This window comes from Pseudophryne corroboree, chromosome 5, assembly GCF_028390025.1.
Source record: "Pseudophryne corroboree isolate aPseCor3 chromosome 5, aPseCor3.hap2, whole genome shotgun sequence".
Taxonomy (NCBI): Eukaryota; Metazoa; Chordata; class Amphibia; order Anura; family Myobatrachidae; genus Pseudophryne; species Pseudophryne corroboree.
Window position 1 is genome coordinate 347,551,116 of NC_086448.1, and position 25,858 is coordinate 347,576,973.

Genomic DNA, 25,858 nt, shown 5'->3' on the forward strand with positions numbered 1-25,858 from the left:
CAGGTCCCTGCTCGTGAGAGTTTACAGCCTAAATGCGACGGGCAGACAGAAGAAGGGGAACATAGAAAGGTGACTTAGGGGGACATTTACTAAGCAGTGATAAGAGCGGAGAAGTGAGCCAGTGGAGAAATTTCCCCATCAACCAATCAGCAGCTCTGTATCATTTTATAGTATGCAAATTATAGATGTTACTTCTGTGCTGATTGGTTGCAATGGGCAACTTCTCCACTGGCTCACTTCTCCGCTCTTATCACTGCTTAGTAAATGGCCCCCTTAGTAGAACAAATAGGCAGAGAGTTCCAGACATTAGTGGGGAGCACTGAGCAGCATATATTAAAATGTTCGCTAAGGGTACAGCTGTCCTACATTCATACTGACGGGTGTGGATCATCAGATCGACAGTGTCTAGGTCGACAATATTTAGGTCAACCACTATAGGTCGACAGTCACTAGGTCGACAGGGTCAGAAGGTCGACAGAGTCAGAAGGTCGACATGTTCTAGGTCGACAGGTCAAAAGGTCGACATGGGTTTTTTTATGTTTTTTTGGTGTCATTTTCTTCGTAGAGTGACCGGGAACCCCAATTAGTGCTCCGTGTCCCCTCGCATGGCTCGCTACGCTCGCCATGCTTTGGGCAAGGTTACCGTTCCAATCGTAGACCGCGTGGATCGTTAAGTATAAAAAGTAAAAAAAAAGATTTTTTGGGGGGGAAAAATCTCATGTCGACCTTTTGATCTGTCAACCTAGAACATGTCGACCTTCTGACCCTGTCGACCTATGGTGGTCGACCTAAACATTGTCGACCTAGACACTGTCGATCTTCAGACCGGATCCCATACTGACAATACCAGATTTTAAACATGTATCATTGAAAATATTTGTCCCTGGAATTAGTATTATTTTATTTTTCTTAACACTGATCACACACTAAAGGTGGGTACACACTGGAAGATATATCTGCAGATCAATTGATCTGCAGATATATCTATGGACGGATCGGGCAGTGTGTTGAGCATACACACTGCCCGATCCGTTGGGGACTGACGTCATGAACTGGGCGGGCGTGTACACACGCCCGCCCAGTTCAGCTGTCAATCACCGCCGGCCGCCGCAGCATGTGTACGGGCGGTCGGCCGACCACCGTACACACACAGCGACGCGCCAAAATATCAGCTGTGCTGCAGGGCCGACGCAATATGTCTGTGAACGACGGAGTTCACAGACGTATCGGCCGTACACACTGGCCGACGGACCCGCGATATATCGGCCGTTAACGAGAACGGCTGATATATCGGCCAGTGTGTACGGGCCTTAAGAATCACTCCTCCAATGGTATCCTTTATAATAAAAGGCTAACCCTGCTCCTTACCTTCAAATTCAAGTGTTTTGCATGCAGGCTGCCACTAGATGGTGCCCAGCAGAGCAATTGAAGTGTTGTTCCGTTCGGGCACACACAGCCGCTGGCGCTGACATTACTGGTACTGTATGTTGTTCCGTCATTTTTATCGGCTGGTAGCTACTTCTGTATATTGGATGATGAAATTCATTTTCTCTGGGACTTCAAAATCGCAAGCATATACTGTATAGTCAAAACTGGTGGTTCTGGGCTCCGGCAGGTTCAATGGAAATTGCATAGTCAAAATCTCACTGTGTGTATGTACAGTGGCGTCGAGATAGGGTGGGAGAGGGTACAAATTACCTGGGCCCAGATCTGATAGAGGGGCCCAGTGGGGGCCCAGGTCCATGCCTCCTTTGATAGACCATGTCCCCTGAAAAGTACCTGGGCACAGCCAGGCTCTCTACTGCCCTAGCTGGTAGGCATGCCATGCTCCTGTGAGTGGGTGCTTCTGATGTGCTAGACACGCCCCCAAAGAGGAATGGCCATGCCCTTAGCATGCTGTGGTCACACCCCCTCTAGCCGGGGGCAGGGGGCCTGAAAAAAAAATTGTATCGGGGCCCAGGATTTCTTTTGGCAGCCCTGTGTATGTACCTTAACAGTGGGGCAGATGTTATTAACCTGGAGAAGGGATAAAGACGTGATAAAGCAGTGATAAGTAGGTGATAACGCACCAGCCAATCATTCTGGATTTGAAAAATGTTGGTTAGGAGCTGACTGGCTGGTGCGTTATCACTTCTTTATCCCTTCTCCAGGTTAATACATCTGCACCACTGTTTGAAGTGCATCATTTCATGTGCAAATGATTACATTATAAGCAGTGTTTGAGGGATTGTACACTAGATTACCAATGTCCCTCCAGACAACACAGAACATCATAGGATCAGATGTACCCGTTTTTTTTTTGAAAGATTGGCAACTTTAAAAGACCTTGTGGGATATAAGGGCAAATGACCAGTGTAATAAACTCTTAGCTCAATCTCCTACTCTATAGTGGTCATTCCGAGTTGTTTGCTCGTTGCCGATTTTCGCTATATTGTGATTAGTCGCTTACTGCGCATGCGTAAGGTTCGCAGAGCGCATGCGGTTAGTTATTTTACACAAAAGTTAGGTATTTTACTCACGGCATAACAAGGATTTTTCATCGTTCTGGTGATCGTAGTGTGATTGACAGGAAGTTGGTGTTTCTGGGCGGAAACTGGCCGTTTTCTGGGCGTGTGTGAAAAAACGCTGGTGTTTATGGGAAAAACGCGGGAGTGTCTGAAGAAACGGGGGAGTGTCTGGGCGAACGCTGGGTGTGTTTGTGACGTCAAACCAGGAACGAAACTGACTGAACTGATCGCAATGGCTGAGTAAGTCTGGAGCTACTCAGAAACTGCTAAGAAATTTCTATTCGCAATTCTGCGAATCTTTAGTTTGCAATTCTGCTAAGCTAAGATACACTCCCAGAGGGCGGCGGCTTAGCGTGTGCAATGCTGCTAAAAGCAGCTAGCGAGCGAACAACTCGGAATGAGGGCCAATGTTGGGGGTCATTCAGAGTTGATCGCTCGCTAGCTAGTTTTAGCAGCCATGCAAACGCTATGCCGCCACCCACTGGGAGTGTATTTTAGCTTAGCAGAAGTGCGAACGTGTTTATCGCAGAGCGGCTGCAAAAAATGTTTGTGTAGTTTCAGAGTAGTTTAAAATCTACTCAGCGCTTGCGATCACTTCAGACTATTCAGTTCCGGATTTAACGTCACAAACCCACCCAGCGTTCGCCCAGCCACACCTGCGTTTTTCCTGGCACGCCTGCGTTTTTCTGCACACTCCCTGAAAATGGTCAGTTGCCACCCAGAAACGCCACTTATGTCAATCACTCCACGGCAAGCAGTGCGACTGAAATGCATCGTTCGTTGTGCCCGTACGTCGCGCGTGCGCATTGTGCCGCATACGCATGCGCAGAACTGCTGTTTTTTAGCCTGATCACTGCGCTGCGAACAAATTCAGCTAGTAATCAACTCGGAATGACCCCCTATGTACTTCACTGACTGTTTGTAATCTAGTATAACATGACACACGTTGATATTTAGAAATATAATATATGCTGCCTACATAATAAAGTACTTACTGATACTACAAATTCTAATATGTGAGACTCTTTAGGGGACATACTAAAAGGAATGACACTCTGGTCTGCATAAATGGAATGCCAATTGACTATAATGGGAGTAGATTGAACATTTATATATATTTCCAAAAATCTTAAACTTATGAACTATATCTTCAGCACACTTCTTCCTAAGGTGATGTCACATATTATAAATCCAGAATGACGCGGAATGACTGCGGTTTGCTATGGAATGACAGCTGTTTTCTCCATCGCCCCTAAGCAAAATTAGCATGAAAGCACTGCATATGTCCCATATAAAACCCCCCGATTTTTCTATGATCCCCTAAGCGCACACAATAATCCTTTTCCATATGCGTCCGCCTACAACATTAGCCTACTATACATGTCACATAATGCGGAATTATGGCGGTTTTCTATGGAATGACAGCTGCTTTATCCAGCGCCCCTAAGCAAAATTAGCATGAAAGCACTGCATATGTCCCATATAAAACCCCCAAACTTTCTATGATCCCCTAAGCGCACACACTAATCCTTTTCCATATGCGTCCGCCTACATCTGTAGCCTACTATACATGTCACATCATGCGGAATGACGGCGGTTTGCTATGGAATGACAACTGTTTTCTCCACCGCCCCTAAGCAAAATTAGCATGAAAGCAGTGCATATGTCCCATATAAAACCCTCACATTTTCTATGATCCCCTAAGCTCACACACTAATCCTTTTCCAAACGTGTCCACCTACATCATTAGCCTACTATACATGTCACATAATGTGGAATGACGGCGCTTTGCTATGGAATGACAGCTGTTTTATCCACCGCCCCTAAGCAAAAAGAGCATGAAAGCACTGCATATGTCCCATTTAAAACCCCCGATTTTTCTATGATCCCCTAAGCGCACACAATAATCCTTTTCCATATGCGTCCGCCTACATCATTAGCCTACTATACATGTCACATAATGCGGAATTATGGCGGTTTTCTATGGAATGACAGCTGCTTTATCCAGCGCCCCTAAGCAAAATTAGCATGAAAGCAGTGAATATGTCCCATATAAAACCCCCAAATTATACCAGGCGATTATACCAGGCAAATGTATCAAGGAGCACCCGCAGAGACAGGGGCTCAGAGTAGAAGCGGGACTCCTGTGCATGTGCGGTCCCACTTACCACACATGGAGTACATTGCTTGGGAGGGTTCTGGGGGAACCCTCTGCTGGATAATTAAGCGAAATGTAGCCCATAGGCTACAGCGGTCTAACTTCATCTTCAAATAGCATTAGCTGCAGGGGCCATTCTGGTAGTATCAAATCCACCATAGAAATGTATGGTGGCTGCAGCTGTTGTCGGGAATGGAGGAATCGCCACAGATAATGCAGATAAACGCTGCAGTCCCTCAGTTATACACTTGTATGGCTCAAAATATTTGCGGTTATCACCCGAAAAAGTTTTTTGGGGAGGAATAAGTGGTAAATATTTAATTATAAATGGGCACAAAGAGAGAGAGAGAAATTATATTATGAATATATAATGGTTGCTGTTAAAAACTAAATAAATTAGGAAGTATCAGTGTAAACTTTCCTTATTAGCAATAAAAGTGTGGGGACAGCTGCTTTTCGGAGCAAAGACAAGACTGGCTAATGCTGGGTACACACTGGTAGATATATCTGCAGATCAATGGATCTATAGGAGGATCGGAAGTGTGTTGTGCATACACGCTGCCCGACCCGTCTTGAATGACATCATGACCTGGGCTGGCAGTTTACATGCGCCCGCCCAGTTGCGTTGTCAATCACAGCCGGTTTGTGCAGGAGGTGTATGGTACACACACATTGTGTGTGCTGCAGGGACGACGTGATATGTCTGTGAATGACGGCGTTGACAGACATTGTTGGTACACACTGGCTGACGGACCAGCGATATACCAGCGAGTTTGCTTGCAGCTGGAGAGGGCCTGATGTTGTAGGAGAGACACTCTGTCTAAAGGTGCGTACACACGGGGGGTCATTATGAGTTGATCGTAGCTGTGCTAAATTTAGCAAAGCTACGATCATGTTCCCAGACTGTGCAATGCTTTTGTACTTGTTGAGTAACTCCCGGCCAGCGCAGCTCATGCGGCTGTCCGGGAGTTGCTCGTCGCTGCCCCTGGTCACGCAGCCGCTGCGGCACACCCCCCGCACGGTCCGGCCACGCCTGCGTTGGCCGGACCGCGCCCCAAAAACGGCGGCCTAACGCCGCGGTGCCATCCGCTCCCGCCCATAGACCACCTCTGCCTGTCAATCAGGCAAAGGTGATCACTAGGGAACTACGGCATGCGAACAACTTCAGCAAGCGATCGGGTCGGAATGACCCCAACGGTGCGATGTGCATAGCACCTGACATTGACTATGCGATTTGGCTGGAGCCCGGCACCATCGATATAGTCAATGTTGGGTTGCCTGCACAGTCTATTTTTTCTTGTCAAGTTTATGCCGCGGGACCGCACATCGGCATCGCAAGCTGTATACAGACGATGCGATATGCACTATATTTTCCTGCAATATGGACTATATGGTCCATATCGCAAGGAAAATCGCACCGTTTGTTTGCACCTTAAGATAGCATAGATTTACTCAAAAGTTACATGTTCGAGTTATTTCCAATTTTATACGTCATCGGCAGATGTGAGAGATGCCAGCAGCATCTCTATACAAAAGACGGCATCTGACTGATTAGCATATTTTCTCATGTCCACTGCAAGCTAAATCATATCTTCAAATGCATTTGGGCCCATCTCTGAATTTGGCCCTGAGTCATGGTCATTCACTCACTGGAATGCGGTATCTTGGCTAGTCAATTTGAATAACTTGATCAGCTATAATAATCAGTATTTGTTTTTTACAAAAAATGTGGAGTGTCTTTTACTAAATTGCTCATATCATTGCGTCAGTACTGTATATTACCTGTCACGGTTCCTATATAACAACACAAAATATTTAAAGAATACAGAGATGCTGCCAGACTTTTCAAATAACAATAGTACATTCAGTCTAAAACACTATAACATAATATATATATATATATATATATATATATATATCCTGACGAAAATCAATTGGATTGAAACATTGATCATCAGCGGAGTGGTCTCCCTGGGATTTTTTTATTATGTTGTTCGGTCCCGTGAATGCCTCCCCCCGCAGTGTGTGTATGTGTATGTATATGTGTATATACCTATATATAGTCAAAGAAGTGCTTGTCAATTATTGAATACCAGGTGTTTCATTCACACCCGATGCCACAGGTATATAAATTCAAGCACCTTAGCAATACTTTCTCCATTTGTAAACATTGGTGATACAAAATGGGTCGTTCTGAAGAGCTCAGTGACTTCAAGCGTGGTACTGTGATAGGGTGCCACCTTTGCAACAAGACGGTTTGTGAAATTTCATCCCTGCTGGATATTTCAAGGTCACCTGTAAGTGATATTAGAAAGTGGAAGCATTTAGGAACAACAGCAACTCCACACCACGAAGTGGAAGACCACGTAAAATCACTGAGCAGAGTCAATTACTGCTAAAGGGGTATGGTGCGTAAAAGTCACCAACGCTCTGCTGATTCCATAGCTGAAGAGTTCCGAACTTCCACTGGCATTAACGTAAGTACAAAAACTTTGCGGAGGGAGCTGGGTTTGGTGGATGCCGGAAGAACGTTACCTGTCTGACTGCATTGTGCCAACTGTGAAGTTTGGTGGAGGAGGGATAATGGTTTGGGGCTGTTTTTCAGGGTTTGGGCTAGGCCCCTTAATTCCAGTGAAGGGCAATCTTAATGTTAGTAACACAAATTAAAAACTTTCCTGGGGTTTTAAAACATGTAGGATAGAAACCGGGGCAAATACACCTGCCTTCAAATACTATTCCAGTGTTCATGTCACTTATATATATATATATATATATATATATATAAAATCATTTATTTAAAATTAAGGTGATATTAAAGTAAAACAATAATCTATTAATGAATGTTACAAAACTCAATGACTAACGGGCATATTTATCACAATCCGCATCTCCGATACATATGAGATGTGATTAATACGACCGAGTCGGCAATGAGATAATAGAAAACATCACGGGGATGTATCAGTGGAGGAGACAGTAACAAAAAAATAAGGGGGTTTAACATGAGAGCTGAGAGGGACAGAGAGCGAGGAGGGGAGTGAGGGAGAGGGGAGAGAGAGACAGGGAGGTGGAGTAGAGAGGGGGAGGAGCAAGCCGGGACTGCTTCCAATAGGTAAGCAGCGGGGGTAAGCAAGCATTCGCCACCTATAGCGCTCCCACATTAAAGCTCCGAAAACATTGTATTTTCAGAGCTTGATGAATGAGGTCCCTATACTAGTGTATGGAGACGCTGGGCCAGCTCAGGAGGGAAAGGTGAGCAGGAGATATCTGTGATATATAAAAAAAAATAATATATATATATATATATATATATATATATAAAAAATAATTTATATATATCTGTGATATCTCCTGCATTACCTTCTTGATGAATTTCCCCAAAATTAAATTTTTACAAAAGTAGGTGAAAAAAAAAAAAGGGTTAATTTATAAAATCTGCTTTGCTACTATAGTAACTATACATCAAGTTTATCAGATGTGGTGCTACAAATGTTACACTGTACTTAATTAATTTCACTAACCATACCAAAAGCTATGTAATAAATAGGGGGACATGTACTAAGCAGTGATAAAAGTGGAGAAGTGAGCCAGTGGAGAAGTTTCCCATCGCAACCAATCAGCATGGGCGTAGCATTTATAATTTGCATACTATAAACACATACAGAGCAGCTGATTGGTTGCAATGGGCAACTTCTCCATTTTTATCACTGCTTAGTACATGTCCCCCAAAGTATGATGTGTGTACTTAGGGAAACATTTAATGCTAATTTTGTTTAAGGGCGCTGGATAAAGCAGCTGTCATTCCAAAGCAAACCGCCGTAATTCCGCATGATGTGACATGTATAGTAGGCTAATGATGTAGGCCAGGCCTGGCCAACCCGTTGCCCTCCAGCTGTTGTGAAACTACAAATCCCAGCATGCCCTTCCACAGTTTTGCTATTAGGGAATACAAAAGTTGTGGCAGAGCATGCTGGGATGTGTAGTTTTACAACATCTGGAGAGCCACAGGTTGGCCAGGCCTGATGTAGGCGGACACGTTTGGAAAAGGATTAGTGTGTGAGCTTAGGGGATCATAGAAAATTTGGGGGTTCTATATGGGACATATGCAGTGCTTTCATACTAATTTTGCTTAGGGGCGCTGGATAAAGCAGCTGTCATTCCATAGCAAACTGCCGTCATTCCGCATGATGTGACATGTATAGTAGGCTACAGATGTAGGCGGACGCATGTGGAAAAGGATTAGTGTGTGCGCTTAGGGGATCATAGAAAATGTTGGGGTTTTATATGGGACATATGCACTGCTTTCATGCTAATTTTGCTTAGAGGTGGCGAATAAAACAGCTGTCATTCCATAGCAAACCGCCATAATTCCGCATTATGTGACATGTATAGTAGGCTAATGATGTAGGCGGACGCATATGGAAAAGGATTAGTGAGTGCGCTTAGGGGATCATAGAAAATTTGGGGGTTTTATATGGGACATATTCACTGCTTTCATGCTAATTTTGCTTAGGGGCGCTGGATAAAGCAGCTGTCATTCCAAAGCAAACTGTCGTCATTCCGCATGATGTGACATGCATAGTAGGCTAATGATGTAGGCAGACGCATATGGAAAAGGATTAGTGTGTGCGCTTAGGGGATCATAGAAAAATTGGGGGTCTTATATGGGACATATGCAGTGCTTTAATACTAATTTTGCTTAGGGGCGGTGGAGAAAACAGCTGTCATTCCATAGCAAACCGCCGTCATTCCGCATGATGTGACATGTATAGTAGGCTACAGATGTAGGCAGACGCATATGGAAAAGGATTAGTGTGTGCGCTTAAGGGATCATAGAAAGTTTGGGGGTTTTATATGGGACATATGCACTGCTTTCATGCTAATTTTGCTTAGGGGCGCTGGATAAAGCAGCTGTCATTCCATAGAAAACCGCAGTCATTCCGCATTATGTGACATGTATAGTAGGCTAATGATGTAGGCGGACGCATATGGAAAAGGATTATTGTGTGCGCTTAGGGGATCATAGAAAAATCGGGGGTTTTATATGGGACATATTCACTGCTTTCATGCTAATTTTGCTTAGGGGCGGTGGATAAAACACCTGTCATTCCATAGCAAAGTGCCGTCATTCCACATTATGTGACATGTATAGTAGGCTAATGATGTAGGTGGACACGTTTGGAAAAGGATTAGTGTGTGAGCTTAGGGGATCATAGAAAATGTGAGGGTTTTATATGGGACATATGCACTGCTTTCATGCTAATTTTGCTTAGGGGCGGTGGAGAAAACAGTTGTCATTCCATAGCAAACCGCCGTCATTCCGCATGATGTGACATGTATAGTAGGCTAATGATGTAGGCGGACGCATATGGAAAAGGATTAGTGTGTGCGCTTAGGGGATCATAGAAAGTTTGGGGGTTTTATATGGGACATATGCAGTGCTTTCATGCTAATTTTGATTAGGGGCGCTGGATAAAGCAGCTGTCATTCCATAGAAAACCGCCATAATTCTGCATTATGTGACATGTATAGTAGGCTAATGATGAAGGCAGACGCATATGGAAAAGGATTAGTGTGTGCGCTTAGGGAATCATAGAAAAATCGGGGGTTTTATATGGGACATATGCAGTGCTTTCATGCTAATTTTGCTTAGGGGCGGTTGATAAAACACCTGTCATTCCATAGCAAAGCGCCGTCATTCCACATTATGTGACATGTATAGTAGGCTAATGATGTAGGCGGACACTTTTGGAAAAGGATTAGTGTGTGAGCTTAGGGGATCATAGAAAATTTGGGGGTTCTATATGGGACATATGCACTGCTTTCATGCTAATTTTGCTTAGAGGTGGCGAATAAAACAGCTGTCATTCCATAGCAAACCGCAGTCATTCCGCGTCATTCTGGATTTATAATATGTGACATCACCTTAGGAAGAAGTGTGCTGAAGATATAGTTCATAAGTTTAAGATTTTTGGAAATAATAAGATTTTACTTACCGATAAATCTATTTCTCGTAGTCCGTAGTGGATGCTGGGACTCCGTAAGGACCATGGGGAATAGCGGCTCCGCAGGAGACAGGGCACAAAATAAAAGCTTAAGGATCAGGTGGTGTGCACTGGCTCCTCCCCCTATGACCCTCCTCCAAGCCTCAGTTAGGATACTGTGCCCGGACGAGCGTACATAATAAGGAAGGATATTGAATCCCGGGTAAGACTCATACCAGCCACACCAATCACACCGTACAACTTGTGATCTGAACCCAGTTAACAGTATGATAAACGCAAAGGAGCCTCTGAAAAGATGGCTCACAACAATAATAACCCGAATTTTTGTAACAATAACTATATACAAGTATTGCAGACAATCCGCACTAGGGATGGGCGCCCAGCATCCACTACGGACTACGAGAAATAGATTTATCGGTAAGTAAAATCTTATTTTCTCAGACGTCCTAGTGGATGCTGGGACTCCGTAAGGACCATGGGGATTATACCAAAGCTCCCAAACGGGCGGGAGAGTGCGGATGACTCTGCAGCACCGAATGAGAGAACTCCAGGTCCTCCTCAGCCAGGGTATCAAATTTGTAGAATTTAGCAAACGTGTTTGCCCCTGACCAAGTAGCTGCTCGGCAAAGTTGTAAAGCCGAGACCCCTCGGGCAGCCGCCCAAGATGAGCCCACTTTCCTTGTGGAATGGGCTTTTACTGATTTTGGCTGTGGCAATCCTGCCACAGAATGTGCAAGCTGAATTGTACTACAAATCCAACGAGCAATCGTCTCCTTAGAAGCAGGAGCACCCAGCTTGTTGGGTGCATACAGGATAAACAGCGAGTCAGATTTTCTGACTCCAGCCGTCCTGGAAACATATATTTTCAAGGCCCTGACAACGTCAAGCAACTTAGAGTCCTCTAAGTCCCTGGTAGCCGCAGGTACCACAATAGGTTGGTTCATGTGAAATGCAGAAACCACCTTAGGTAGAAATTGAGGACGAGTCCTCAATTCCGCCCTGTCAGAATGAAAAATTAAGTAAGGGCTTTTATATGATAAAGCCGCCAATTCTGACACACGCCTGGCTGAAGCCAAGGCTAACAGCATCGACACCTTCCATGTGAGATATTTTAAGTCCACAGTGGAAAGTGGTTCAAACCAATGTGACTTTAGAAAACTCAACACCACATTGAGATCCCAAGGTGCCACTGGAGGCACAAAAGGAGGCTGTATGTGCAGCACCCCTTTTACAAAAGTCTGAACTTCAGGTACTGAAGCCAGTTCTTTCTGGAAGAAAATCGACAGGGACGAAATTTGAACCTTAATGGACCCTAATTTTAGGCCCATAGACAGTCCTGTTTGCAGGAAATGAAGGAAACGACCCAGTTGAAATTCCTCTGTAGGGGCCTTCTTGGCCTCACACCACGCAACATATTTACGCCAAATGCGGTGATAATGTTTTGCGGTTACGTCCTTCCTGGCTTTGACCAGAGTAGGAATGACTTCTTCTGGAATGCCTTTTTTCCTCAGGATCCGGCGTTCAACCGCCATGCCGTCAAACGCAGCCGCGGTAAGTCTTGGAACAGACAAGGCCCCTGCAGTAGCAGGTCCTTTCTTAGAGGTAGAGGCCACGGTTCGTCCGTGAGCATCTCTTGAAGTTCCGGGTACCAAGTCCTTCTTGGCCAATCCGGAACCACGAGTATAGTTCTTACTCCTCTCCTTCTTATGATTCTCAGTACTTTTGGTATGAGAGGCAGAGGAGGGAACACATACACTGACTGGTACACCCACGGCGTTACCAGAGCGTCCACTGCTATTGCCTGAGGGTCCCTTGACCTGGCGCAATATCTGTCCAGTTTTTTGTTTAGACGTGACGCCATCATGTCCACCTTTGGTTTTTCCCAACGGTTTACAATCAGGTGGAAGACTTCTGGGTGAAGTCCCCACTCTCCCGGGTGAAGGTCGTGTCTGCTGAGGAAGTCTGCTTCCCAGTTGTCCACTCCCGGAATGAACACTGCTGACAGTGCTATCACATAATTTTCCGCCCAGCGAAGAATCCTTGCAGCTTCTGCCATTGCCCTCCTGCTTCTCGTGCCGCCCTGTCTGTTTACGTGGGCGACTGACGTGATGTTGTCCGATTGGATCAACACCGCCTGACCCTGAAGCAGAGGTTTTGCTTGACTTAGGGCATTGTAAATGGCCCTTAGTTCCAGAATGTTTATATGAAGAGATGTTTCCATGCTTGACCACAAGCCCTGGAAATTCCTTCCCTGTGTGACTGCTCCCCAGCCTCTCAGGCTGGCATCCGTGGTTACCCGGATCCAATCCTGAATGCCAAATCTGCGGCCCTCTAGTAGATGAGCACTCTGCAGCCACCACAGGAGAGACACCCTTGTCCTTGGCGACAGGGTTATCCGCTGATGCATCTGCAGATGCGATTCGGACCATTTGTCCAGTAGATCCCACTGAAACGTTCTTGCATGGAATCTTCCGAATGGAATCGCTTCGTAAGAAGCCACCATTTTTCCCAGGACCCTCGTGCACTGATGCACTGAGACCTGGCCTGGTTTTAGGAGGTTCCTGACTAGCTCGGATAACTCCCTGGCCTTCTCCTCCGGGAGAAACACCTTCTTCTGGACTGTGTCCAGAATCATTCCTAGGAACAGTAGACGCGTCGTTGGAATCAGCTGCGATTTTGGAATATTTAGAATCCACCCGTGCTGACGTAACACTACCTGAGATAGTGCTACTCCGACTTCTAACTGTTCCCTGGATCTTGCCCTTATCAGGAGATCGTCCAAGTAAGGGATAATTAAAATGCCTTTTCTTCGTAGAAGAATCATCATTTCGGCCATTACCTTGGTAAAGACCCGAAGTGCCGTGGACAATCCAAACGGCAGCGTCTGAAACTGATAATGACAGTTTTGTACTACAAACCTGAGGTACCCTTGGTGAGAAGGGTATATTGGGACGTGGAGATAAGCATCTTTGATGTCCAGAGAGACCATATAGTCCCCTTCTTCCAGGTTCGCTATCACTGCTCTGAGTGACTCCATCTTGAATTTGAACCTTTTTATGTAAGTGTTCAAGGATTTCAGATTTAAAATTGGTCTCACCGAGCCGTCCGGCTTCGGTACCACAAACAGCGTGGAATAATACCCCTTTCCTTGTTGCAGGAGGGGTACCTTGATTATCACCTGCTGGGAATACAGCTTGTGAATGGCTTCCAAAACTGCCTCCCTGTCGGAGGGAGACTTTGGTAAAGCAGACTTCAGGAACCGACGAGGGGGAAACGCCTCGAATTCCAGTTTGTACCCCTGCGATACTACCTGTAGAATCCAGGGATCCACTTGCGAGTGAGCCCACTGCGCGTTGAAATTCTTGAGACGGGCCCCCACCATATCTGAGTCTGCTTGTAAAGCCCCAGCGTCATGCTGAAGACTTGGCAGAAGCAGGGGAGGGCTTCTGCTCCTGGGAAGCGGCTGCATGGTGCAGTCTTTTTCCTCTTCCTCTGCCCCGGGGCAGAAAGGAGTGGCCTTTTGCTCGCTTGTACTTATGGGAACGAAAGGACTGAGTTTGAAAAGACGGTGTCTTTTTCTGCTGATGTGAAGTGACCTGGGGTAAAAAGGTGGATTTTCCAGCCGTTGCCGTGGCCACCAGGTCCGATAGACCAGCCCCAAATAACTCCTCCCCTTTATACGGCAATACTTCCATGTGCCGTTTGGAATCCGCATCCCCTGACCACTGTCGCGTCCATAACGCTCTTCTGGCAGAGATGGACATAGCACTTACTCTTGATGCCAGGGTGCAAATATCCCTCTGTGCATCACGCATATATAGTAATGCATCCTTTAAATGTTCTATAGTTAACAAAATATTGTCCCTATCCAGGGTATCAATATTCTCAGTCAGGGAATCCGACCATGCGACTCCAGCACTGCACATCCAGGCTGAGGCGATTGCTGGTCGCAGTATAACACCTGTATGTGTGTATATACTTTTTAGGATATTTTCCAGCCTTCTATCAGCTGGTTCTTTGAGGGTGGCCGTATCAGGAGACGGTAACGCTACTTGTTTAGATAAACGTGTGAGCGCCTTATCTACCCTAGGGGGTGTTTCCCAACGCGCCCTAACCTGTGGCGGGAAGGGATATAATGCTAATAATTTTTTAGAAATTAGCTGTTTTTTATCGGGGGAAACCCACGCTTTATCACACACCTCATTTATTTCCTCTGACTCAGGAAAAACTATTGGTAGTTTTTTCACACCCCACATAATACCCTTCTTTGTGGTACTTGTAGTGTCAGAAAGGTTCAATGCCTCTTTCATTGCCGTGATCATGTAACGTGTGGCCCTACTGGACATTACGTTTGTCTCGTCACCGTCGACACTAGACTCAGTATCTGTGTCAGGGTCTGTGTCGACCCACTGAGGTAACGGGCGTTTTAGCGCCCCTGACGGTGTCTGAGACGCCTGGACAGGCACTAATTGATTTGCCGGCTGTCTCATGTCGTCAACAGTTTTTTGCAAATTGCTGACATTATCACTTAATTGTTTAAATACAATCATCCAGTCAGGTGTCGACTCCCTAGGGGGTGACATCACCAACACAGGCAACTGCTCCGCCTCCACATCATTTTCCTCCTCATACATGTCGACACACGCGTACCGACACACAGCACACACACCGGGAATGCTCTGATAGAGGACAGGACCCCACTTAGCCCTTTGGAGAGACAGAGGGAGAGTCTGCCAGCACACACCCAGCGCTATATATATATACAGGGATAACCTTATATAAGTGTTATTCCCTTATAGCTGCTGTTATTATCGTTATTTGCTGCCAAAAATGCCCCCCCTTCTCTTTTTTACCCTGATTCTGAAGCAGGACTGCAGGGGAGAGTCAGGGAGCCGTCCTTCCAGCGGAGCTGTGAGGGAAAATGGCGCTTGTGTGCTGAGGAGATAGGCTCCGCCCCTTCACGACGTCCTTATCTCCCGCTTTTTTGTGTAAAAATGGCAGGGGTTAAAATACATCCATATAGCCCAGGAGCTATATGTGATGTATTCTTTTTGCCACCTAAGGTATATACTGTTATATTGCGTCTCAGGGCGCTCCCCCCCAGCGCCCTGCACCCTCAGTGACCGGAGTGTGAAGTGTGCTGAGAGCAATGGCGCACAGCTGCGGTGCTGTGCGCTACCTTAGTCTGAAGACAGGATGTCTTCTGCCGCCGATTTCACCGGACCTCTTCGTCTCTTCTGGCTCTGTAAGGGGGACGGCGGCGCGGCTCCGGTGACCCATCCAGGCTGAACCTGTGATCGTCCCTCTGGAGCTAATGTCCAGTAGCCTAAGAAACCCGATCCACTCTGCACTCAGGTGAGTCCGTTTCTTCTCCCCTTAGTCCCACGATGCAGTGAGCCTGTTGCCAGCAGGACTCACTGAAAATAAAAAAACCTAAACTAAACTTTTATTCTAAGCAGCTCAGGAGAGCCACCTAGATTGCACCCTTCTCGGCCGGGCACAAAAATCTAACTGAGGCTTGGAGGAGGGTCATAGGGGGAGGAGCCAGTGCACACCACCTGATCCTTAAGCTTTTATTTTGTGCCCTGTCTCCTGCGGAGCCGCTATTCCCCATGGTCCTTACGGAGTCCCAGCATCCACTAGGACGTCTGAGAAATATATAAATGTTCAATCTACTCCCATTATAGTCAATTGGCATTCCATTTATGCAGACCAGAGTGTCATTCCTTTTAGTACTTCCCCTCTTTGGATATTCATCTGTTAGTAAACGCTGCGATCACATTGTCCAAGGCTTCTTTATAGTGCTGTCCAGCATCTAGTGTCCGAGAGTCGGTATGTAGCCAGCCCCAGCTAGAGCAGTATTTGCATACGGTGTATGTGTACACTATTCATTTACTTCCATGTGTCCCGGCTCCAATGCAAAGCATGCAGTACCCGCAGATCCCTCCCATGACACCCTGCTAGTGGGTAACACACGGAGCTGAGCCTGGAGGGGAGGGCTTGGGAAAGTAAGCTGCTCTTATACACAGGGCTGGCAGCTGCTGCCAGGGGGCGGGGGATGGGACACACAGTCCCTTGAGATTACAGGGAGACAACAGTACGAGGAGGGAGGGGACCCGGCTGTTACCAGCACCCAACCAGCAACTAGTCCCTGACCACTGACAGCTGAGGGGACTCCGGCTGCTAACCCGGGGGATCACCAGTGACTGCTTACACTCCGCTCTGCTGCTCTGTGTCCTGCTCACAGGTAGGTGCCATGCTGCTCCATATAATGGACTGTGTGCATGAAAAGTTTAGGCAGAGTGTACATCAGGTGCCTATTGCTGCTGCTGGTGTGTTGTGTGTCCCCTGGCTGTGCAGGGAGTGTGTGTGTGGTGCTGGGTGTCCTGTTACCATGTGCTTGTGTTGTCTCTGGCAGCAGGGTTGCTGGGGGCAGGTAGTGCTGTAGTCTCTCTCCTGTGTGTGGCTGCTGCCTTGGATGGGGCTCTGCATGACAGCAGCTGCAGAAGGGATCAGAAGAAATATATATACCATGCATAGCTATATTATATGTACAGAAGGTGCAATAAAAATTGGACAATAAAGTACTGTATTTATTACTACAAAACAGTTCACATATGAAAGTAAACAGACATTGTGTATACACCTGTGGACCTTTTTTCTGTGTAACAACACAATGAAGCCCTAGATAGACTGTTGTATGTTTGACAAGAAAAAAATGAATTACCTTAAATTGCACACTGCTATACTGGTTGATAAATGTATATATTTGTACTTAGTATACGTATGACGTAGGCATTTACTTATTTATCGTGTGTAAAAAAAAAATACTATACTTTTATTAAACAAAATAGAAAACAAATGTTTAAAATCATTGAGCTATATTAATATGTACTTATTGCCCTTATCCCATATTGAGCAACCAGAGTACATCATTTTAGTATTCTATAGTCTCATTGCACAAATGTTTTTGTTTTTCCATACTGGCTGTTTTCCTGATTCATTTCTGAAATCATGTGCTGTTATTTACAACTCGTTGTAACCATTGTCATGCACTTCCCAGTAATGTGTCATGTCTGGTACCCATGTGGAGAATTATTGATGTTGGTAGCATCAGAGTTTTTCTAAGCAGATCTCTTTGTATGTTATTTACACCTCCTTGTGTAGTATACCAATGTACTATTTCAACTTCATATCACAGATTGTTTCATTTTTTTTTTTTACAGTATATTAAAATGTAATAAGTGAATTAGTAATTTCACTTGCAAAGTTTTTCATCCTCATTATCTCATTGCATTCATCTTATGTAACAAGTCTGATTTATTACCGCTAACTCTGTCTTTTTTAGCTCAGGGATGAACTGTCAGGTAACAGAACAGACCAGTTGAAAAGAAAGGAATATTATGGTGATTGTTTACTCCAGAATTTAAGTAAGGGATTTTACTAGAGGTAATCATGGAAACTTCCCAGAGGCCACCTATTGGGTAAGTGCCACATCTACTATCATTGCAATTGACTATCATACAGCAATAGTTGTGAGTTTTATAATTTGCTATTAAACTCTGGATAACTATAACATGAATGTTACTATATAATATTGTGTTAAGGCCTTACTCCAGAGTTGTGTTGGGGTTCATGTTGTATGCGTTTGGCATCTGCTGTAGATCGATTTCTACATTTCAGGGTGAATCAAACACACTTTATTCAAATATTTGTTTTTGTTTTCTTGTATTTCCAAATAAGCTGGAAGTTTGATTTCAAAGCTGTTACTGTATGGATGTTTATGTTTTAATGTATGGATGTGTTATGTTTTAATTGACCATAATAGTTCATATTGAGAAAATTAAAATGTTAAAACTAGATGTATCCAGCTCGTCCACCATCAGTGAGGTCCTCATGCATTCTGAGCTCCTCTGTGTGTCTGTTCATACCAAGTAGACTGGAGAATTGTACATTTAAATGGGTGTGGTATGTTAGATAGACTAGACTTAGGCCGACAGTGTCTAGGTCGACCACTATTGGTCGACAGTAAGTAGGTAGACATGGGTTCTAGTCGACATGGGCTCTAGGTCGACATGAAAAAAGGTCGACATGAGTTTTTTTTAAATTTTGGGTGTCGTTTTCTTCGTGGAGTGACCGGGAACCACAATTAGTGCACCGCGTCCCCTCACATGGCTCGCTTCATTCGCCATGCTTCGGGCAAGGTGCCTCGCTCCGCTACCGATGCGCTTGGCACAGGTTATCGTTCCCAATTGTAGTCCACGTGGATCGTAAAGTATGAGAAAGTCATACTTTACTTTAGTTTTTTTAAAACTCATGTTGCCCTTTTGTCATGTCGACCTAGTACATGTCGACCTAGAGTCCCTGTCGACCTAGAAACCATGTCGACATACTGTCGACCAATAGTGGCCGACCTAGACATTGTCGACCTATAGGGGGTACACACGGAGAGATCCGTGTTTAAAATCTAAGCAATCTGACTAGATTGCTTAGATTTTAAGCATGGATCTGCTGTGTGTATGCCCCCCAGCGATAGCGATTCGTGGCCCCACGCATCACTAGCGCCGGTGCTAGATTGAGCCTGCATGCAGGCTCAGTCTAGTGGGTCGCTCACTTCACCGTTGTGTGAAGTGAGCGCCCCCCCCCCCCCCCATCTGCCCCCCCCCCCTCGCTCAGTACATCGCGCTGTGCTGAACGAGGTGAGAGATGTGTGCTGAGCGGTCTGTGTTAAGATCGCTCAGCACACATCTCTCCTGTCAGTACCCCCCTTAAGTGCTGTCGACATAGAGACCGGATCCCATTTGAATGTGGATGCTGCAGCTATGCTATCAGATGCATTCTACTTGCCTTTAGTCCAGCACACATTACCAGCTATGTGAGAGGGACTGAATGCAGATTACAGGGATTGAAGTAATGAGGAAGAGCTATTCTCTCAGATAAAACAGTAGGCATTGGTGAGGGATCACAGGGGTCTTGCTAGCTGTGATGATGCTTTGTCTGTTAGACCTTATATTGTCTGGAGTCCTGAGTCATAAGGTTGTTTCTGAAGCTTGTCATTTACCAGTTAAATCTGCTGAACTTGATGATCCTTATTATAACTACTAGTGCTCCAGAAATATCACCATAGATCACACTTCCTAACGGGTCATTTATAAATGTAGTCATGTGATGTACTATTTTAATATCAAATGCATCTATTTATCTTTCCCATGCTTATCGAAATGTTTCTGGAAATGTACATGGTTCTAAAAGTAAAACTATCAATTGAAAGTACAGCCTACTATGCATGTAGGATCAGAAGAACTACTAAATTAATCGTCACTTGGTTTTCTTCAAAAATTCTTCTCATTCCAACATAATTAATGTCTTCAACTCAGGGTGTGCGGGCATCGAGGCTATCTTTATTATAAGGGGCACTTGTTTGTTTGAACAGTAGAGTATTTGGGCGAAATAAATGCTGTTACCATTATAATATATGTCCGAATGGCACAAAAACATTCCATCTAAATATTGGTTGACTCCCAATTGTCAACACTTCCTAAGCAGAGAGATCTTAGCTGTACTCAATAATCAGGGGACACCACTGTAATAGTATGCTCTCGTTTTTTTGAGTCATATTTAAATGTCTTGTACTGCAAATGAAAACCTCATTATTGCATAAAATGCATATAACTAAAGATGTTCTGACCTTCCCAGCTGCTCCCATCAGAATATGCAATATTCTGCACTCCCTGTCAATCGTGACATGTACTGTAGCTCCATGTGCTTACCACATAATTAGGTGCATGTGTACAAAATATGGCAAGTGCGCTGCAAAATCATGTGCTTAAATTACCCTTATTATCATTATTGTTTTATTTATATATGTTCTAGGTCAGCGGCAAATGCAAGATTTCTGGAGGGGGTTTTCCAAGTGTTTTATTTTAGAGTGATTATCGCCAGCCCATGATGGAGGCATAATTAGCATGTTACAAGCTATAGTCTGCCCCATACAAAGTGCAGTGTATGTAATACAGTACTTCAGCCATATGCAGGCCCGGTCATCACGGTACGCCACTTGCCAGATTCTCTCTCTGGTGCAATGACTGAGCAATCAGATCCACAGACACACACACAGCAGTCTTGGTAAGAAATTGTGCTGCCACTGGGCATGTGCAACAGCAGCTTCATTATGCCCTTTATACTGCATGTAGTTGCTTCTGGCCAGACTGTGGAGAATCCCCTGACCTGCATTTAATTTGCCTGTGTAGTTTTCCCTGTATCCTTTTGCTGCTTTGAATAAATGCAAAAGAACACATTATTTGTTTCTGCTTTTTTATATATGTTGGCTGACTGTATAGTATTTTATTTTGTAGTACACCTATATTGATTGCCTTGGAACTAAACATGCTTTATCTATAAGCATTGGTGTAACTACTGATTGAGCAAGTTATGTGGTTCAGTGTAGGTGACCTCCGTTTTTTCTGAGCTGGTGAATGTGTAGTGTGGGTGGTTTGGGCGTCTCAGTTCTAGAAATGGTACAGCACTGCACATGGGGCAAACCAACGGGATCAGTATGAAATACCTACAATCAAAATCCCGACAACAAATGACCGACAGTCAAAATCCCGACAAGGTCAAAATACCAACAAGGTAAAATTACCAACATTTAACATACTGGCAAGGTCAAAATACCAACATTTAAAAATGTTGACAGGTCAAAAAATTGACAAGAGTTTTCATTGTTTTTAGTGTATGTCGAGATAGGTCGAGATAGGTCGACATGGACACCGTGGGGGTAATTCCAAGTTGATCGCAGCAGGATTTTTGTTAGCAATTGGGCAAAACCATGTGCACTGCAGGGGAGGCAGATATAACATGTGCAGAGAGAGAGAGCTTCACTGAGGTAATGCACAGCACTGCAGCTGTGCGTCCTTGCTCCCATACACCTCACATACTCCGGTCACTGTAAGGGTGCAGGGCGCAGGGGGGGGGCGCCCTGGGCGGCAATATAAACCTCTGCATGGCATAAAGAATATATACATGTACAGGTGGGCTCTGTATATGTATATAAAAGAGCCCCCGCCATATTTCACTAAGTTTGAGCTGGACAGAAGCCCGCCGCCGAGGGGGCGGGGCTTCTCCCTCAGCACTCACCAGCGCCATTTTCTCTCCACAGCACTGCTGAGAGGAAGCTCCCCGGACTCTCCCCTGCTTACACACGGTGAAAGGGTGCTTAAAAGAGAGAGGGGGGGGGGGGCACATCATTGGCGGTTTACATATTATACAGCGCTGCTGGGGAAAAACAATTTGTGTTGGTCTCCAGGGTTATTGCGCTGGGGTGTGTGCTGGCATACTCTCTCTCTGTCTCTCCAAAGGGCCTTGACAGGGATACTGTCTTCAGGAAAGGGGTTCCCTGTGTGTGTGTGAAGTGTGTCGGTACGCGTGTGTCGACATGTTTGACTAGGAAGGCTCGCTTAATGTGGAGGGGGAGTGCTTGAATGTCAGGTCGCCGTCGGCAACACCGACACCGGAATGGGTGGATATGCTGAATGTCTTGAATGCAAATGTCAATCTATTGCATAAAAGATTAGACAAAGCAGAAGCTAGGGATCAGTCAGGTAGCCAGTCCATGCCTGTCCCTGGGGCGCCAGGTCCTTCGGGGTCTCAGAAGCGCACCATATCCCAGATCGATGACACAGATACCGACACAGATACTGACTCTAGTGTCGACTATGAAGATGCAAAATTACAGCCAAAGGTGGCTAAAGGTATACGGTAAAGAGGTTTTGCATATTACTGAAGAACCCCCTGTCCCTGACACGAGGGTACACATGTATAAAGGGAAAAAGCCTGAAGTCACTTTCCCATCCTCATTTGAATTAAGTGACTTGTGCGAAAAGGCTTGGGAATCTCCGGATAGGAGACCACAAGTTCCCAAAAGGATTCTCATGGCGTATCCTTTTCCACAAACTGATAGGATACGCTGGGAATCTTTGCCAAAAGTTGACAAGGCGCTGACACGTTTGTCCAAAAAGGTGACACTGCCTTCTCAGGATACGGCTTCCCTCAAGGAACCTGCTGATTGCAGGCAGGAAATTACCTTAAAGCACATTTACAATCATTCCGGTACTATTGCTCGACCGGCTATGGCGTCGGCCTGGGTTTGTAGTGCGGTTGTAGCATGGGCAGATACCTTATCTACAGAAATTGACACCTTAGATAGGGATGCCATTCAAATGACCATAGAGCATATCAGAGATGCTGCCTTGTATATGAGGAATGCTCAGAGAGACATTTGTTTATTAAGCTCCAGAATAAATGCTATGTCTATTTCTGCTAGGCGGCTCTTGTGGACCTGACAGTGGACGGGAGATGCCGATTCAAAGCGGCATATGGAGTCCTTGCCTTACAAGGGGGTGGAGTTGTTTGGAGACGGCCTCTCGGATCTTGTCTCTACGGCTACGGCTGGTAAGTCAAATTTCTTACCTTATGTCCCCCCGCAACATACAAAAAAGGCACCTCATTATCAAATGCAGTCCTTTCGTTCCAATAAGAGCAACAAGGTACGTGGATCATCCTTTGTTGCCAGAGGGAAAGGCAGGGGAAAAAAGCTGCACACAGCTAGTTCCCAAGAGCAGAAGTCCTCTCCCGCGTCTGCAAAGTCCACCGCATGACGCTGGGGCTTTCCGGGGGGAGGCAGATCTGGTGGGGGCTCGTCTTCGATTTTTCAGCCACGTCTGGGTTCACTCGCAGGTGGATCCCTGGGCATTAGAGATTGTTTCCCAGGGATACAGGCTGGAATTCGAAGACTTGCCTCCTCGCCGATTTTTCAAATTGGCTCTGCCGGCTTCCCCGTCAGAGAGGGAGCTAGTGTTGACAGCAATCCAAAAATTGTATATTCAACAGGTGATTGTCACAGTTCCTCATCTCCAGCAAGGAGAGGGATATTACTCAACCCTGTTTGTGGTCCCGAAACCGGAGGGTTCGGTCAGACCCATTTTAAACCTGAAATCTCTGAACCTGTACTTGAAGAGGTTCAAGTTCAAAATGGAATCACTCAGGGCGGTCATCGCCAGCCTGGAGGGGGGGGATTGGATGATGTCCCTGGACATAAAGGATGCTTACCTTCATGTTCCGATATTCCCCTCGCATCAGGCGTTCCTGAGATTTGCAGTGCAGGACTGTCACTACCAATTTCAGACGTTGCCGTTTGGGCTTTCCACGGCCCCGAGAATTTTCACCAAGGTAATGGCAGAAATGATGGTGCTCCTGCGCAGGCAGGGGGTCATAATTATCCTATACTTGGACGATCTCCTCATAAAGGCGAGATCTCGGGAGAGGTTGCTGGACAGCGTGTCTCTGTCCATGAAGACGTTGCAGTCACACGGCTGGATTCTCAATATACAGAAGTCCCAGCTAGTCCCTACAAAGCGTCTGACCTTTTTGGGGCTGATTCTAGACACAGACCAGAAAAAGGTTTTTCTTCCGATCGAAAAGGTTCAGGAACTCATAGCCATGGTCAGGAACCTAGTAAAACCAAAAAAGGTTTCAGTGCATCATTGCACGCGGGTCCTGGGGAAGATGGTGGCTTCCTACGAGGCCATCCCTTTCGGCAGGTTCCATGCGAGGACCTTTCAATGGGACCTTTTGGACAAGGGGTCCAGGTCCCATTTACAAATGCATCAAAAGATCACACTGTCTCCCAGGACCAGGGTATCTCTCCTGTGGTGGCTGAACAGTGCTCACCTACTAGAAGGTCGCAGGTTCAGCATTCAGGACTGGGTCCTGGTGACCACGGACGCAAGCCTCCGAGGCTGGGGAGCAGTGACACTGGGAAGAAATTTCCAAGGTCTCTGGTCAAGCCTAGAGTCTTGTCTCCACATCAACGTCCTGGAGTTGAGGGCCATATACATCGCCCTGCGTCAAGCGGAGGAATTGCTTTGGAGAAAACCGGTTCTGATTCAGTCAGACAATGTCACAACAGTGGCTCATATAAACCGCCAAGGCGGAACAAGGAGCAGAATGGCCATGGCAGAAGCGACCAGGATTCTACGCTGGGCGGAAGGCCATGTAAACGCGCTGTCAGCGGTGTTCATCCCGGGGGTGGACAACTGGGAGGCGGACTTCCTCAGCAGGCACGACCTGCATCCGGGAGAGTGGGGACTTCATCAAGAAGTTTTCGTACAGATCACGGATCGTTGGGGACTGCCTAAAATCGACATGATGGCATCCCGTCTCAACAAAAAGCTAAAGCGGTATTGCGCCAGGTCAAGGGACCCTCAGGCGGTAGCGGTAGACGCTCTGGTGACGCCTTGGGTGTTCAGATCGGTCTATGTGTTTCCTCCTCTTCCTCTCATACCCAAGGTGTTGGGAATAATACGAAGAAGCAGGGTCAAAACAATACTCATTGTTCCAGATTGGCCACGGAGGACTTGGTATCCGGAGCTGCAAGAGTTGCTCGCAGGGGATCCGTGGCCTCTTCCTCTAAGTCAGGACCTGCTGCGGCAGGGGCCCTGTCTGTTCCAAGACTTACCGCGGCTGCGTTTGACGGCATGGCGGTTGAACGCCGGATCCAAGCGGAAAAAGGGATTCCGGAGGAGGTCATTCCTACCCTGATCAAGGCTAGGAAAGACGTGACGTTAAAACATTATCACCGTATATAGCGAAAATATGTCTTGGTGTGAGGCCAGAGCTGCTCCTACGGAGGAGTTCCATTTGGGCCGTCTACTTCACTTCCTTTAAAGAGGAGTGACTTTGGGCCTAAAATTAGGGTCCATAAAGGTCCAAATTTCGGCCTTATCCATTTTCTTTCAAAGAGAATTGGCCTCTATTCCTGAAGTACAGACTTTTGTGAAGAGAGTGCTGCATATTCAGCCTCCTTTTGTGCCTCCGGTGGCGCCTTGGGATCTTAACGTGGTGTTACGGTTCCTCAAATCACCTTGGTTTGAACCACTCAAAACTGTGGAGTTGAAATACCTCACATGGAAAGTGGTCATGTTGTTGGCGTTAGCTTCGGCAAGACGTGTTTCCGAATTGGCGGCTTTATCACATAAAAGCCCATACTTGGTTTTTCACGTGGATAGGGCAGAGTTGAGGACTCGCCCTCACTTTCTGCCAAAAGTGGTCTCATCTTTTCATGTGAACCAACCTATTGTCGCGCCTGTGGCTACACGGGACTTGGAGGATTCCGAGTCCCTGGATGTAGT

General features: G+C 45.9%; 1 protein-coding gene across 2 annotated transcripts in view; it reads left to right on the top strand.

The window, feature by feature from the left end:
- The first annotated feature begins 16,685 nt into the window (after window positions 1-16,685).
- COBL (cordon-bleu WH2 repeat protein) overlaps window positions 16,686-25,858 on the top strand; it is a 952,910-nt gene continuing 943,737 nt past the window's right edge. The window contains exons 1-2 of one of the 2 annotated variants that reach the window (XM_063922617.1): window positions 16,686-16,917; window positions 18,019-18,154. Coding sequence is in view for 1 of the 2 variants with exons in the window: in XM_063922616.1 (XP_063778686.1) it covers window positions 18,126-18,154 (29 nt within the window). In the remaining variant the exon portion in view is untranslated. The remainder of the gene's footprint in view (window positions 16,918-18,018; window positions 18,155-25,858) is intronic. The other variant, XM_063922616.1, reaches the window with a different exon arrangement.